The 14,564-nt window shown below is 41.4% G+C and overlaps 2 protein-coding genes across 2 annotated transcripts; one reads left to right on the forward strand and one right to left on the reverse strand.

Annotated features, from left to right (window-relative positions):
• Positions 1-1,359: 1,359 nt before the first annotated feature.
• LOC131271179 (GPN-loop GTPase 1) lies at positions 1,360-3,048 on the forward strand. The gene is made up of 4 exons (XM_058272571.1): positions 1,360-1,623; positions 1,691-2,285; positions 2,377-2,603; positions 2,774-3,048. Exons 1-4 carry the CDS (start codon positions 1,419-1,421, stop codon positions 2,863-2,865), a joined length of 1,119 nt encoding a protein of 372 aa, XP_058128554.1. The 5' UTR covers positions 1,360-1,418; the 3' UTR covers positions 2,866-3,048.
• Positions 2,697-8,443, reverse strand: LOC131271178 (nardilysin-like). The gene is made up of 11 exons (XM_058272570.1): positions 8,334-8,443; positions 7,084-7,339; positions 6,593-6,983; positions 5,935-6,519; positions 5,764-5,849; positions 5,226-5,692; positions 5,005-5,132; positions 4,424-4,560; positions 4,071-4,355; positions 3,782-4,001; positions 2,697-3,708 (listed from the first exon to the last, which is right to left on the reverse strand). The coding sequence occupies exons 2-11, from the start codon at positions 7,326-7,328 to the stop codon at positions 2,914-2,916; spliced, it is 3,339 nt and encodes a 1,112-aa protein (XP_058128553.1). The 5' UTR covers positions 7,329-7,339; positions 8,334-8,443; the 3' UTR covers positions 2,697-2,913.
• Positions 8,444-14,564: the final 6,121 nt, after the last annotated feature.

Consider the following 14,564-nt stretch of genomic DNA (forward strand, 5'->3'; position numbering starts at 1 on the left):
GGGTCGGATTACACGCACACAACATTGAGTCAGAGGTGGCACGCACACCAAGCGCGCCAGGCAAAAAAAGAGCAAAAACATAATTGCTCTTGTATTCCGCTCTCTACTATGCCCAGCCCCACTCTTTCTCCCAGCTCGTCTTCAATTCTCACCAATGCGTCTTTTTCGACTATTTTGTCTTCATGTTGTCTCGATAGGATAAGTCAGTACAATAATCACTCTGGGCTATTAGTCAGTTGTCGATGCCCGAGGTTTAACATCCAATATTAAACTACGAGGAATGGACATCGATTTCCATGACGTGCCATTCTCTCTCCCATCACGGCGCACGACTTTGCTCCGCTCAGGTGTAATTTCTTTATTTGTCGTTTTACTTGTTCATTTTCTTTGTTCTTCGTACGTTTTACTATAGAATTGAACGAATGAAAGAACTACATTAAAAAAAGATTAAAAATTTATGATTTGCAATGGGTTGAAATATGGTAGTAATGCCTTATCACATTAGCACACCAACCTCAATAATGCCGCGGTATGCATGTTGTACGAGTTGATTAAGGTAAATTCAATTTACGTATGCTCGTGTCAGCTTGAGTAAAGGTTCATCAGATTTCGGTTCAAAGAAGTGAGGCATAGCCTTTGGTTAATAATCGTCATTCACATTATTGAAACAAACAGAACCGTACGGCGATTGCTACCAATTTCGAACGCTTGTAAATCTGGAGACCTCCACCTTGCTCAGCAATCAGCTGTGCCAATAACATAGAAAAAAAAATCATAACACATACAAACAAACAAAGGTCCAATTAGAGTGAAAGAGATAGCACATTTGAGACATGCTCTTTTTGCACACAGCAGAAAGCATTGAAAGAGAATCCTCAACACGCATACAATGCACATGCCTTCCGCTTCAGGCACACCGTCAACCGGTTTTTATTCCGCATTAACAGCAAATGCATGACCCAATGAGGAAGAAAGAGTCAGGGCATAGCATCAATAGCGGCTATCTCGATCTTGTCCACAGTAGAGGGTCGTGGCGATGGGATTCTCCCTACCCCTCGCCTGTAAAATGAACTGATTCGAGCAAAACCGTTCGCAGGGATAGAACGAAGTAGCACGAAAAACGTTCGACATTTGTTTCATCCCCATATAAAAAAGTAGGACATTTGTTCGCGAGTAGGACTTTTTAAGCCCGATATTTCGAGCTGCCAGCGTGTACCCGATCTTGGGGTCCGACAGAAAAAGGCAAAAAATTGCTCGATTTTCAGTGTTCCGCCGTTTGCTAGGAGACAAAAGACTACCCGATTTTCTGTGAATGCTTCATAAATAGCGCTGTTTGGGCGCTTGGCTGTCACCTTGTTGGGGATTATTCAAGTTTGTTTGTAAGCAAGAAAACAAAGCATTTACCGCGTGTTTAAAATATGGCTTCTGTAACACAACGAGAAGCAGGGTCGTCTAAACCCGAATGTGGCAAGCCAGTGTGTCTGATTGTGCTAGGTATGGCTGGATCAGGCAAAACTACATTTGTAAAGAAACTCGCTCAATATCGACACGCAAATGGCTCATTGCCTTACCTTATCAATCTTGATCCTGCCTGCCGGGAAACCCCGTATCCTGTAAACGTTGGTGTGTAATCAATTTTCAGTTTTTAGTAAAAAAAAATAGTAAAATTTCTCAAGATTACCTTTTTCAGACATTCGCGATACGATAAAATACAAGGAAGTTATGAATCGCTATAAGCTCGGACCAAACGGGGCTATCGTGACAGCGCTGAATCTGTTCTCCACTAAGTTTGGTAAGGTCACGGAACTGATTGAAAAAGCAAAAGACAAGCATCAGTACTGTGTGCTGGACACTCCAGGCCAAATTGAAGTCTTTACTTGGTCCGCATCAGGCACAATAATAACGGAAGCCTTGGCAACTGCCTTTCCGACCATCGTCGTTTATGTTATGGACATCGTCCGATCGACCAGCCCGACTACGTTCATGTCAAACATGTTGTACGCCTGTTCGATTTTGTACAAATCGCGACTTCCCTTTGTGATAGTCATGAATAAGATAGATGTACAGGAATGCGAGTTCGCCACGCAATGGATGCAAGATTTCGAGGCGTTCCAAGAAGCGCTTGAAAACGAAACTGCCTATGTGAGTAATCTAACAAGAACAATGTCCTTGACACTGGACGAATTCTATCAAAACCTGAAATCGTGCGGCGTCTCGTCAATCACCGGAATCGGCTTTGCACGGTTTTTTGAACTGGTCGGTGAAGCAGTTAAAGAATACGACAGGTGAGCTTCATAGAGAAGAAACCTATATTATATAACAAAACATCTATCGTTCTTGGACGAGCATTATGTTTCCTCTCAACAACCGTTACAGTGATTATAAACAGGAATATGAAAAGCTGCGCATAGAAAAAGAAAAGATGAAGGAAAAGGAATTGGAAAAGTTATCCCAACGCGGCAACATCGGTGAAGAAATACCACTTGGAAACAATTCGGATATACCCACTGTACACACCGAAAGAATATATTTAAGGCATCCTGCCAACGAAAGTTCTGATGATGATGAAGGGCAGGAATGTGATGGAGCATTCGTAACAGCAGGTAATTTCCAAATTTGTTCCACTTTCACGATTATTTGACATATTTATGATATGCATTTGTCGGATGAATGTAAATGGAAAAAATAACTTTAAATAAGGCGAAAAACATTAATTTATTTGGATACCGTACACGAGACAAACACATATCCTTTGTTTTCTCTTTTCTTTCAGGCGATGACGAAGTAGAGGATATGAATTTTAACAGTTTCATCGAACAACACCGTCGCCAGCAGAATGAGAAACAACTGAAGCAAAACAAATAATTTGGGACACCGTACATAGTGCATCAACATTTGCTGAATGAACTTTAACTAAACGCGATTAAAATTAATTTTTGTAAACGGATAAACGTGCAACGTACTGACAAACTTTCCTATATCATGTATGTGGGACTGATGGTTCTGTGAAACGTTTGGTAACAAATAATTCAATTTAAATTCACTACACGAGTCAGTGACTGTTATTGGCGGATCATTTGCAACAGGTTGACCACTGTTACCGACAACCTGTACGCATAGTTTTCTTCTGGTTGATGGATCAATTACCATTTTTCTAAACAACTCTATCACGTCTGACTTGGACAAACCCTCAATGTGTTCCACTTCTAGCTTGTTCCGGTTGAATATATACTCCTCAGCCGTGATCTCTCCCCAATGACGGCTTGCTTCATTCTTAAGTTCTGTATCAACCACTTGCTTACGATGAATCAATGAAGTTTTAACGAGAACAAAGTCTTTATCTTTCATATTCTGCAACGTCTCGACAAAGTGGCGATTAAACAGCTCAATCCGTTCGTCGATGTGCTCGTAACTGAACTTGTTCTCCTGCGAATGTACTGTTATCGAGAAACCGAGGATACCGGCATTATCACGCAGTGAAGTAGAAACATCGTAGCCCAGTTGTTCCTTTGTCCGTAAGATATCAAACAATGGTTCTTCTAACAGCGACACTAGAAGCTCCAAGCAAGCGTTTAAAAAAGGCGTTACTGGGCCGGCTTGGTAAAATGTAGTAGTAACCGAATTCACGTCTGCTTCGCGAAAATTTCTTATCCTCAAGTAGTTTTCCCCAATTGGCATTTCTCTTGCTTTTGCTTCGATACTTTGCATCTGTAACGAGGGTATTGGAGATATTTATGTATTCGAACGGACAATAGTTGTTAGTTGTAATATCCATACTCACGTCGGTGATGGATGTTCCATTCAGATTTTGTAACAACTTATGCATCGTCGATTTAACAGCTTCATTGTTTACGTTACCTTGCACGAGTGCCTGTATTTTGATACCTTTGAAAAAATTTCCTGCAAACTGCCGTACATCGTCAGGAGTGAACTTTTTCAAATGTTCAAATTTTTCCCACGTCGTCCAATGATTTGGACTTACAACCTTCAAACGGGCATCTCTGTAAATGTGAGAAAATATACAAAACTAACACATTTTCTATGCATCATAAACGATAATGTACGTGTACCTGTTTAATTTACTAGGCTTCATCAGTTCATTGTAGTAAGCCTTTTCTAGTTTAGCTTTGATCACATCAAACACACTTTCGCTGAACATGGCCGCAAAACGTCCCAACTTGGCAGTAATTTCATCCACAATGAAAGGCAACTTTTCGCTATACCCATCGACTTTGAACAAAAGCCCTTTCTCGGCCGAATACAATTCATAGTTTAACCCAGCAACTTCTGCCGGGTATAGTTCCTCTGCTATTTGAAACTTTACCATTGAAGCAAAGAACCCAGTTAAAGCAGAACTTAAAAAAAAATTATAAAAAATGCCTCGTATAGTGCAATCTACTACATTAAAAATAAAATACTTTACCTTCTAGCATCATTGAACGGTAGAGGAGATATGATGTAGAAATACATTAGGGCGGAAGGCAGCCGAAATTTTGCATCCTGCCGAAACCATATTTCGCATACATCGTCAGCAAATAGTTTCTCTGGATATGGTGGTATCTGTAGCGAGTATACAAGTTATACATTATTTATTATGCTATTTCTTGTATTGTCAGGCCAATCTTTTTCTATTGACAGCAAGTTGGCTTCATATTGTGTGGATGATTTTGCTACCGTTCGTATCGTTTAATTAATCGATCAATAATCTTTTTTGATAGTCTCGGGGCAACCGCGCAACTAAATCAGTTAGAAAATCAACCCACAAGCGCTGGATCATACTATAGGCGGCGTAGGATCAAATCATTCCTTTGTGGTCATAATGAAAAAACAATTAAACATTCCGAACAACTCTAATTATTCCAATGCTCGGAATGCAATTTGTTTTAATATTTAGGAATGTATACTTCTCACGTATGAGCGATCGCACACTAATTGAAATAGAAATTCTTCGTGTTCTCCAGAAGAAATAATGCAATTAGTACTTAAGTTCACATGGTGCATTACCTGCAATGTATGATCTTCATCTGCGAGAATGGTGAAGTTTGTTGAAATGTACGGATTTTTCTCCTGAAGCTTTATTTCTGAGATTGGTTGAGATGCGTCCCATAAACGTTGCCATTGGTCGGGTATGTCTAAGAAACAACATTTGATAACAAATTTATGAATTAGCGACATAAATGTCAGCGAGACTAGTTAATAATTATTTCTGCATCTCACGCTCTTACCCATCTCTGTGTATTCGGTTTCAAACCATCGCTCAGTTCGATTATAAGTCACATTTCGATACGGCTTCGTAGATGATATCATGAGGTTGAACCGTGGCTCATTTAAATTATCAATCACCTTTTGTATCTCATCAGGATCATATTTGAAGTATAGTTCGGATCCAGTAATGATATCTTTTGGTGGATAATAACGCATGTTGACTACCAACTCTTCTACGTTATCGCTTGCTTCCTTCTCCTTGCGAAAACGAAATGAAGTGGCTTCAAGGTCTCGCAGTTCATTGAAAATCCATTCAACTGGACCCTCGCGTTTCAGTAATCGGACAAATGAATAGACGGCATCGAGAATTTGTTCAACATTTTCCAGCCCGTGATCCGTCATTACTATTGAAACGCTAAACAGTGTGTACAGCGAGTTTTTCTCAAACCCAGAACTTGCACCTGTGTGCACATCCAATGCCAACGAACTATGGAATATAATAAAAGAAAAAACAATCAGTGTCACGTGGTAATTTTTTCGTCGACTTCCTCTTCTTACTGTTTCCGCAAGTAGCTTGTTAAACTATGTTTCCCTTCATAGCCCATAACGTAAGCAATGTAATCAATGGCCTTCACTTGATAATCCTGCAAAAAAATCATTAAATTTTGTTATCAACTGCTCGCTTTCCAAGTTAATGTTAATAACACCTTCACCAACGTGTTAAAATACCTTTACACTGGGTGGTAAGCACCATGTAATATCCAATTGACACACATCGGATATCGGCTTGACTATGAACAATTTGCTATAAAATTCATCTCGGAATGCATTTTTTTCGTTGTAGACTTTCGACAAATCTTCTGCTAGCAAACCATTGCAGGGGATTTTCGAAAAATACCTAACAGTAAGAGCTTCCAAATCGTCCAAGCTCATGCGAGCTTGCACGGCGAACTGCATCCGATGCGCGGAGTAGTGTTTGCGTTGAAATTCGTGCAGAGTCTTGTACAATTCGTCGTCCGTAATATTATGTTTGAGAGTTTCTAAATTTCCCCACGAAAACAAGCTGCACGGATGATCGTCACGTCCTAACGATGCCATTAATTGCTCACGAGCGGAAGAAAATCGATTTTTGTTCGTTTGAAATTCGCTCTCAACCGCATCCCGCTCACGACATACAGAATCACGCAACATCAATGGGTCTGTGAAAAGGCTAGCAAAACGGTCCAAAGCTCCTTCGAGATGAGCTTCGTCGATTTCGAAGTAAAAAGTCGTTTCCTCCAAATCTGTTATAGCATTGTCGAATCCACCACATTTCTGGAAACAAGAATAAGAGAATGAAGCAAACAAATGATTGCGGATAATTGTGCACATAATTTCCACAACTCACACTTATGTAAGAATCATATTCGTTTTCTTGAGGATATGCCTTGCTTCCCATGAAAATCATATGCTCTAAAAAGTGCGCCAGGCCTTGTACATGCCTAGGGTCACTAAAGGAGCCAACACCAACACAAAGGGCAGCAGCCGCAAGCTTTTCTCCTTCGGCTTCGGCAATCGACGTCGGTTCATTAGCACTGCTATCACTAATGTAATCTTCTTCACTGGTTTCGCTTTTTGACCGTCCGTTATTATCGTCACCGTCTGATTCTTCCTCGGTGTCTGATGACGTCGTGGACACGCCGTCATTTCGTTGCGTTATGTTAGCATCTCGCATGATTTGATTCTCTGTTGGATCGGCTATTAACAATGCATGCAAACCATTTGCTAACAGAATCGATCTGTATAAGAAAAGGGAAAAGTGACATTGAGTTAGTAGTACAGTATTGAAAATCTCACATGCTACCAAAGAGTTTTGATTCGTCTTATGCTGTACATTACCTGTACTGCTTACGGTCGGAAAACGATTGATCCGGAGCTGGGAGGTAGCGCACCGAAGGAATGCTACTGGTGTTGTTTGCATCCGCGTTGGCTTGGACATCAACTACTGAACATTCTCTCGTTGGCATTTTGCTAGATGGATTCATGAATCCTACTTCTGGTGCAGGACGCTTCCGAGTCATCAACGATCCTCTGGGATTGCGGCTGGCTACACGTGCAAACAATAGGATAAATGCTACAAACATAAACACATGACCTGCAAACAAAAAAGTAGAATTAGCAAATGTGTCTTTGCTACTTATAAGTAATATGATTTAAAAACTAAGTTTTGAAAAGAATCGACATTTTCGCACATTTTCTACACCACGAACACCGCTGCATCTTTGAAGGAACGAATCAAAAACTGATAAAATAATGGTCCACAGCAAATTCACGGTTATTGTGAATCTAACTAATTAGCGCGCTACTTGACCGACTGGGGTTTTAGACTTTACCGACTATCTGCACAACTATGTTGCTTTACCAAGCGGCTACTGCTATTGTTGCTGGTGACTTCAATACAAAACACTATCAAATGAATAATTGGACAAATTCAAATCATACCACGCTGTCTTTATAGCTTCACACGGAACCTTGTTTATTTTCACTTTTGACCCGTTTCGAATCTGTTTTTGATAGTGTCACTGGCTCAAACACAATTCAAAGAAGAAACAAAACATTCGGCATAACCTATATTGATGTGCACTTATCTGATGAACGGTTTGCACATTTCCTACGTATTTCAAGTAACTCTTTCGCCTATGATGGGATTATTACAACTTTAGTTATTGCACAAATATTAGCTTATTATATTTATTCGCTCACATGCTTATGACTACATAAACAATAACTAATATAACATATAGTATAACTAATATCCCTATATCCTAAGGATATTCTTATATCCTTTAAAAAACGGATTCAACTACAATTTACACATCGGACAGGAAGGTTAGAGACAAACCGAACTACGGCGCTAGGACTGGAATGAATTAAAATCGAATTCAAATTATGTCTATCCTGTTACTGCACACGGTAATAGCATTTTATCAATGACAGAAACTAGTTTTATCACCACTTTCCCCCATGAAACTCTCTGGTAATCGCTCTAATCCTTAATGTTACTCTCTTGATTTCACTTTCTCTTTTTTCCATTTTTTTAAATGTAGTTCTTCATACTAGCAAAATACATAACTAATAGCTTGGTATACCTTCGTATGGTAGCGTGATCAATAACTGCAATCGATGCAACCAATAGATACTCCAGCTCGGGAAACAATTGAAGCATGCAAGCTCCACTTATTTATCCTCGAACACGGCGGCGTGTTTATCATTGACATTCGTACGTTCTAGTGTTGGCAGAATCAGTATTCCGAAGATTCCAACATTCAATCGTTAAACGGATTCCAAAGATTCGAATCCCATCTGACGGAGTCTAAAAACTCTTGCACACCTGAGCAATGCCTGCCAAGATACAGCCGCTACCGGCCAGCTCTGTCGTACGCTCCTCGAACTTTGTCTTGTAAGCCCGATCGTTGGCTTCTGTGCCAATACGTTCAGCTTTCGCTCCGATTCGCTCGTCTTGTTCGTTGCTGAACAAGGTGACTAAACCAAGCTAAACAACTGGCGAAGGTTTATAGAGCATCGAAGTCAAGGTGTATAGTTTTGGTATCAAACAAATAAAAAACCAAAGACCGTCGTAATGGCAGTAGAATTGACCAAATTGTGTATTTGATAAAGATTTTTTCAAGTGATTAATGAAGCGTATGAAAATTATTACTTCGATCAATTCTACTGCCATTACGACGGCCATTATTTTTTTATTTTTTTGACACCAAAACTATACACCTTGACTTTGATGTTCTATAAACCTTCGCGAGTTGTTTAGCTTGGTTTAGTCACTTTGTTCAGCAACGAACAAGACGAGCGAATCGGAGCGAAAGCTGAACGTATTGGCACAGAAGCCAACGATCGGGCTTACAAGACAAAGTTCGCGTAGCGTACGACAGAGCTGGCCGGTAGCGGCTGTAATTTAAGAGGAATGGACATAGTTTTCCATGACGTTCCATTCTCTCTCCCATCACGGCGCAGTCAATGATACGAATGGTGTATGTGTTCGATGCATACGCGGGGTATTGTTTTGATTGTGGAATGAAATTGCGTCAAGCTAATGGAATGAAATTGCATGCATGAAACTAAGTAATTTCTTTATTTGTCGTTTTACTTCTTCATCTTCTTTGTTCTTCGTACGTTTTACTATAGAATTGAACATTTTTTAATTGCAATGGTTTGAAATATAGTAGCAACGCGTTATCACATTAACACAACAACCGCAATAATGCCTTTGATCGCTGTATGCATATTTTACGGGTTGATTAAGGTAAATTCAATTTACGTATGCACGTGTCAGCTTGAGTAAAGGTTCATCAGATTTCGGTTCAAAGAAGTGAGCCAAAGTCTTTGGTTAATAATCGTCATTCACATTATTGAAACTTACAGAACCGTACGGCGATTGCTACCAATTTCGAACGTTTGTAAATCTGGAGACCGCTACATTGCTCAGCAATCAGCTGTGCCAATAACAGAAAAAAATCCTAACACATACAAACAAACACAGGTCCAATAAGAGTGAAAGAGATAGCACATTTGAGGCATGCTCTTTTTGCCCACAGCAGAAAGCATTGAAAGAGACTCCGCAACACGCATACAATGCATATGCCTTTCGCTTCACGCACACCATCAACCGGTTTTTATTCCACGTTAACAGCAAATGCATGACTCAATGAGGAAGAAAGAGTCAGGGCATAGCAACAATAGCAGTTATCTTGTTCTTGTCCACAGTAGAGGGTCGCGGAGGTGGGATTCTCTCTACCCCTAGCCTGTAAAATGAACTGATTCGAGCAAAACCGTTCGCATGAACTTTTTTATAGTCAACAAGGATTCGGATCGGATTCGGAGGATCGATCTCAAGACGGATCGGTCGGATCAAGTCCCTTTTGGGGCCGGGATTCAAATCACTTCTTCGTATCGTATTGCGCAGTTAAGTGCACAGCTGTTTGAACGGATGGAGAACAAAACAAACTCGACCAGAGAGGAGGCATTTGAACCTCTCGCGGAGCGAATTCGTATGGCCAACGCGTTTCAGTTTTTGCTCTTCATATAGCGATCGGTCGCACTGGAACAAACCCGAGCGAATGGATGGGCGCGGGAAGGTGAAATTTCTGGCGGTGGCGGGACGGGGGAGTTTCTGCGTTGGTGTAAAAGAGACAAGGATATCGCCATCTCGCTCTTGCCCATTAATTTCTTCCTTCCCATATTTGGGTGACGCGGTACGGAACGTGTTAAATATCCCATGGAACGAAGCGCTATGGGGCCGACGCTGTATATTTAACGCATAATCGTGTGCATATTCTGGTAATATCCAGCAAAAGCCGAAGATAAAAACCGAAGTTGCCACGACAAAAACGAAAAATGGAGGCCCCTTTTGGGGCCTTAGCTCTTTTTCTCTTCTCTTCCTTCTACACATTCTCATGTCTCGAGCTGTTACGCGGACTTGAACCGCGTTGTTTCCACTCCGGTCTCTTGAGAACGGTGTGCTAAAGGCCCAATGTAGGGGTGGCTGGGGTAATACGCACCCCTGAGGCAATACGCACCTTTCCCCATTTCCCTTGAAAAACGAGTTTTGGACGCGTAAAAAGTAGTCACCCTGTAAGATCAAACTATAATATGGTCACCCTGTAAGTTTGATATCTCTACATCAAGAGAAACGCGAAATAAACGTAAAACAAACTTATTCTCAGCTCACCGTCCGTCCACACGGCGCTGCGACAATTCTGCGACCGGGGTTTCTGCGACCGATTTGTGCTCACCGGAAGTGTCAAAGTAATCAAAAGTAGCCCAAGTCGGCCATCTTGCATGTCAAAAGTGTCGCAGAAACTCCCGCCGGCACTGGGTCGCAGCGTTGGACAATCTGGCCAACGTTTTCGTCGCAACTTTCTGCGACATTACAAAAAGACCGTTATTCGTATGTAAAAATGGTCATTGTCGTGGTTTATTCGACGAGAATGAGTTTTGATATAGTAAATAAATATACTGGCGTGCTAATTCATGTTTTTAATGCGTTTTCTTATTTAACTATTGTGTTAAAATGAAAGAATGTAAATAATAATTTTAATGTAAATGCATATTGCATATTTTTATTATTCTAGAAAGTCAACAGCATTAAAGTAAAAACAAGTAACGCCGGTTTGTTCGACGAAAAGGAGCTTTAATATAGTAAATAAATATACTGACGTATTAATTCATGTTTTTAATCCGTTTTTTAATTCAACTATTGTATTAAAATGTATGAATGTAAATAATAACTTTAATGTAAATGCGCCCTATGGCATATTTTGGGGAATCATTACATGGATAAGCATTTTAGAAAGTCAAAAACATTAATGTAAAAACAAGCATACATTTTAATACAATAGTTAAATTAAAAAACGGATTAAAAACATGAATTAATACGTCAGTATATTTATTTACTATATTAAAGCTCCTTTTCGTCGAACAAACCGGCGTTACTTGTTTTTACTTTAATGCTGTTGACTTTCTAGAATAATAAAAATATGCAATATGCATTTACATTAAAATTATTATTTACATTCTTTCATTTTAACACAATAGTTAAATAAGAAAACGCATTAAAAACATGAATTAGCACGCCAGTATATTTATTTACTATATCAAAACTCATTCTCGTCGAATAAACCACGACAATGACCATTTTTACATACGAATAACGGTCTTTTTGTAATGTCGCAGAAAGTTGCGACGAAAACGTTGGCCAGATTGTCCAACGCTGCGACCCAGTGCCGGCGGGAGTTTCTGCGACACTTTTGACATGCAAGATGGCCGACTTGGGCTACTTTTGATTACTTTGACACTTCCGGTGAGCACAAATCGGTCGCAGAAACCCCGGTCGCAGAATTGTCGCAGCGCCGTGTGGACGGACGGTCAGACAGTTTTTGTTATAATGTGATGTACTATTCCGCTAAGGAATATTAAGTGCAAAAACCTATATTTACCCACGAGGAATGCGAAATTTAGTGAATTGAGAATCAGTGCTTGAGATTGTTCATGAAAATTGCGAAAAGTATGCAGATTTACTCATATTTTAGTCTAAAATGTGTTCAACTATGAATGGGGGCAATATGCACCCAGTATGTCGGGGTAAAATGCACCGGTTTGTAAACAAACTATCTTTATTTGACAGTAGATGTTGCCTCTATGTTGTGGTGCGTATTGCCTCTTTGTTATGGTGCGTATTGCCCCTTTGTTGTGGTGCGTATTGCCCCTTTGTTGTGGTGCGTATTACCCCTAGCAAAGGTGCGTTTTGCCTCAACCAGATACAGATCGATCAAAAATTAAACTTTTTCAAAACTGAAAAAATTACGTTTTTCTTAGCAAAAAAAGCAAACATTCCTGAACTGGTATATAGTTTGAACCTTTATGAACCCTATTCAGTGATAAAATCAACAATCAAGAGCCAAGTTGTTAGAAAATTTTATAGTTTTCCTTAAGGGGTGCGTATTACCCCATCTACCCCTATATCTACTGCGTAGCCGTTTGTATGGACTGTATGGGAATGCATCGGTATACGCTCAACCCGCTCTAACCATTTCAACCTCTCGCGGAGCGAATTCATCACAAACCTCGGTTTTTCAGTTCGGATCAGCTGCCGCGGCAACAGATGGGCGCGGTAAGGATAGATTTCTGGCGGTGGCGGGACGGGGGAGTTTCTGCGTTGGTGTAAAAGAGACAAGAATATCACCATCTCGCTCTGGCCCATTGAATTCCCTATCTCCACCCGAAGCTATGGCTGGTAGGGGGTCTTCGTGCAGGGCATTTCAACTTCGTATCGTATTGCAACGCGCATGCGCACTTTGATGCCCTAGAATCACTGCGCCTTGTAAAACGCCGCTGGGTAAAAACTGGATTCTCGCCAGTATAGTCAGATCATATCCAGCTCGAGCCGAAGATAAAAACCGAAGTTGCCACGACAAAAACGAAAAATGGCCCTACCATCACTAGCTTCGGGTGGAGATAGGGAATTCAATGGGCAAGAGCGAGATGGTGATATTCTTGTCTCTTTTACACCAACGCAGAAATTCTCCCGTCCCGCCACCGCCAGAAATCTCTCCTTACCGCGCCTATCTGTTGCCGCGGCAGCTGATCCGAACTGAAAAATCGAGGTTTGTGCATCAAAGTGCGCATGCGCAATGCAATACGGTACGAAGTTTAAATGCCCTGCGCGATCGGGTCTTCGAAGATCCAGCGCGAGCGATCGAAAACCCAGCGCGAGCAATCGTAGACCAGTCGAATACCCAGCGCGGTCGAATACGGACGTACGGGTACCCGCACGGGTATACCCAGCGCGGTCGAATACGTGCGTACGGGTACCCGTACGAGTATACCCAGCGCGAGCGGTCATTCATGCATACGTACGCAGCGCAAGCGATCGCTAAATGAAGAGCAAAAACCGAAACGCGGTGGCCATATGAATTCGCTCCGCGAGAGGTTTAAATGGCTAGAGCGGGTTGAGCGCGAACGATGCATTCCCATACAGTCCATACAAACGACTACGCAGTAGATATATATTGGGCCTTTAGCACACCGTTCTCAACAAAGAGCGACGGTCTTGCGGTAGGTGCGCAGAGGCCGGAGTGGAAACAACGCGGTTCAATTCCGCGTAACAGCTCGAGACATGAGAATGTGTAGAAGGAAGAGAAGAGAAAAAGAGGGAGGGCCCCGAAAGGGGCCTCCATTTTTCGTTTTTGCCGCGGCAACTTCGGTTTTGCTTCGGAAATTTCCAACCAAATCTTTCTGAATATTCGTGTCCCGATTTGGCCACAATTTGGCTGGCTTTACTTCGTGCAGTGTTTCGGGGGGGAGGCCCCTTTCGGGGCCCTCCCTCTTATTTTCTTCTATTCCTTCTACACATTCTCATGTCTCGAGCTGTTACGCGGAATTGAACCGCGTTGTTTCCACTCCGGTCTCTGCGCACCTACCGCAAGACCGTCGCTCTTTGTTGAGAACGGTGTGCTAAAGGCCCAATATATAGTTATGACAGTGACCCAGCCAGACTCCAAATACAACATCGCGTCAGCAGATTCCAGCGTGAGCGTGGGAAAGAATGCAACGTAATAGGAGCTAGCTAGCGCAAACAAAATAGGAGATGGTTAGAACAGTCAACCTAGTGGGTCGGGCAGAAGATTAGTTTTAAGTTAGAACTCAACGAGTGAGGACGCGCCTCAGTAGTTAATGAAGTAGAATAAAAATTAGTTTTATTTTATTAACTCGGCGTCCAACTCATTACACCTTTTACCACTGTTTAGCTCGATGGCCAAGGCCTATAGTGACACCGTCCAAAACATTAATACGATCGCCGGAGCTAT

This window comes from Anopheles coustani, unplaced genomic scaffold, assembly GCF_943734705.1.
Source record: "Anopheles coustani unplaced genomic scaffold, idAnoCousDA_361_x.2 scaffold_12_ctg1, whole genome shotgun sequence".
Classification (NCBI taxonomy): Eukaryota; Metazoa; Arthropoda; class Insecta; order Diptera; family Culicidae; genus Anopheles; species Anopheles coustani.

Bases quoted from the DNA above. Each gene is read 5' to 3' on its own strand.
- LOC131271178 (XM_058272570.1), bottom strand. From the start codon at position 7,328: ATGTTTGTAGCATTTATCCTATTGTTTGCACGTGTAGCCAGCCGCAAT. The intron at 6,984-7,083 runs GTAATGTACAGC...TTTCTTATACAG, and splicing joins TCCGACCGTAAGCAGTACAG to ATCGATTCTGTTAGCAAATG. The intron at 5,850-5,934 runs GTATTTTAACAC...ATTTTTTTGCAG, and splicing joins GCTTACCACCCAGTGTAAAG to GATTATCAAGTGAAGGCCAT.
- LOC131271179 (XM_058272571.1), top strand. From the start codon at position 1,419: ATGGCTTCTGTAACACAACGAGAAGCAGGGTCGTCTAAACCCGAATGT. The intron at 1,624-1,690 runs GTGTGTAATCAA...TACCTTTTTCAG, and splicing joins CCCGTATCCTGTAAACGTTG to ACATTCGCGATACGATAAAA. The intron at 2,604-2,773 runs GTAATTTCCAAA...CTTTTCTTTCAG, and splicing joins TGGAGCATTCGTAACAGCAG to GCGATGACGAAGTAGAGGAT.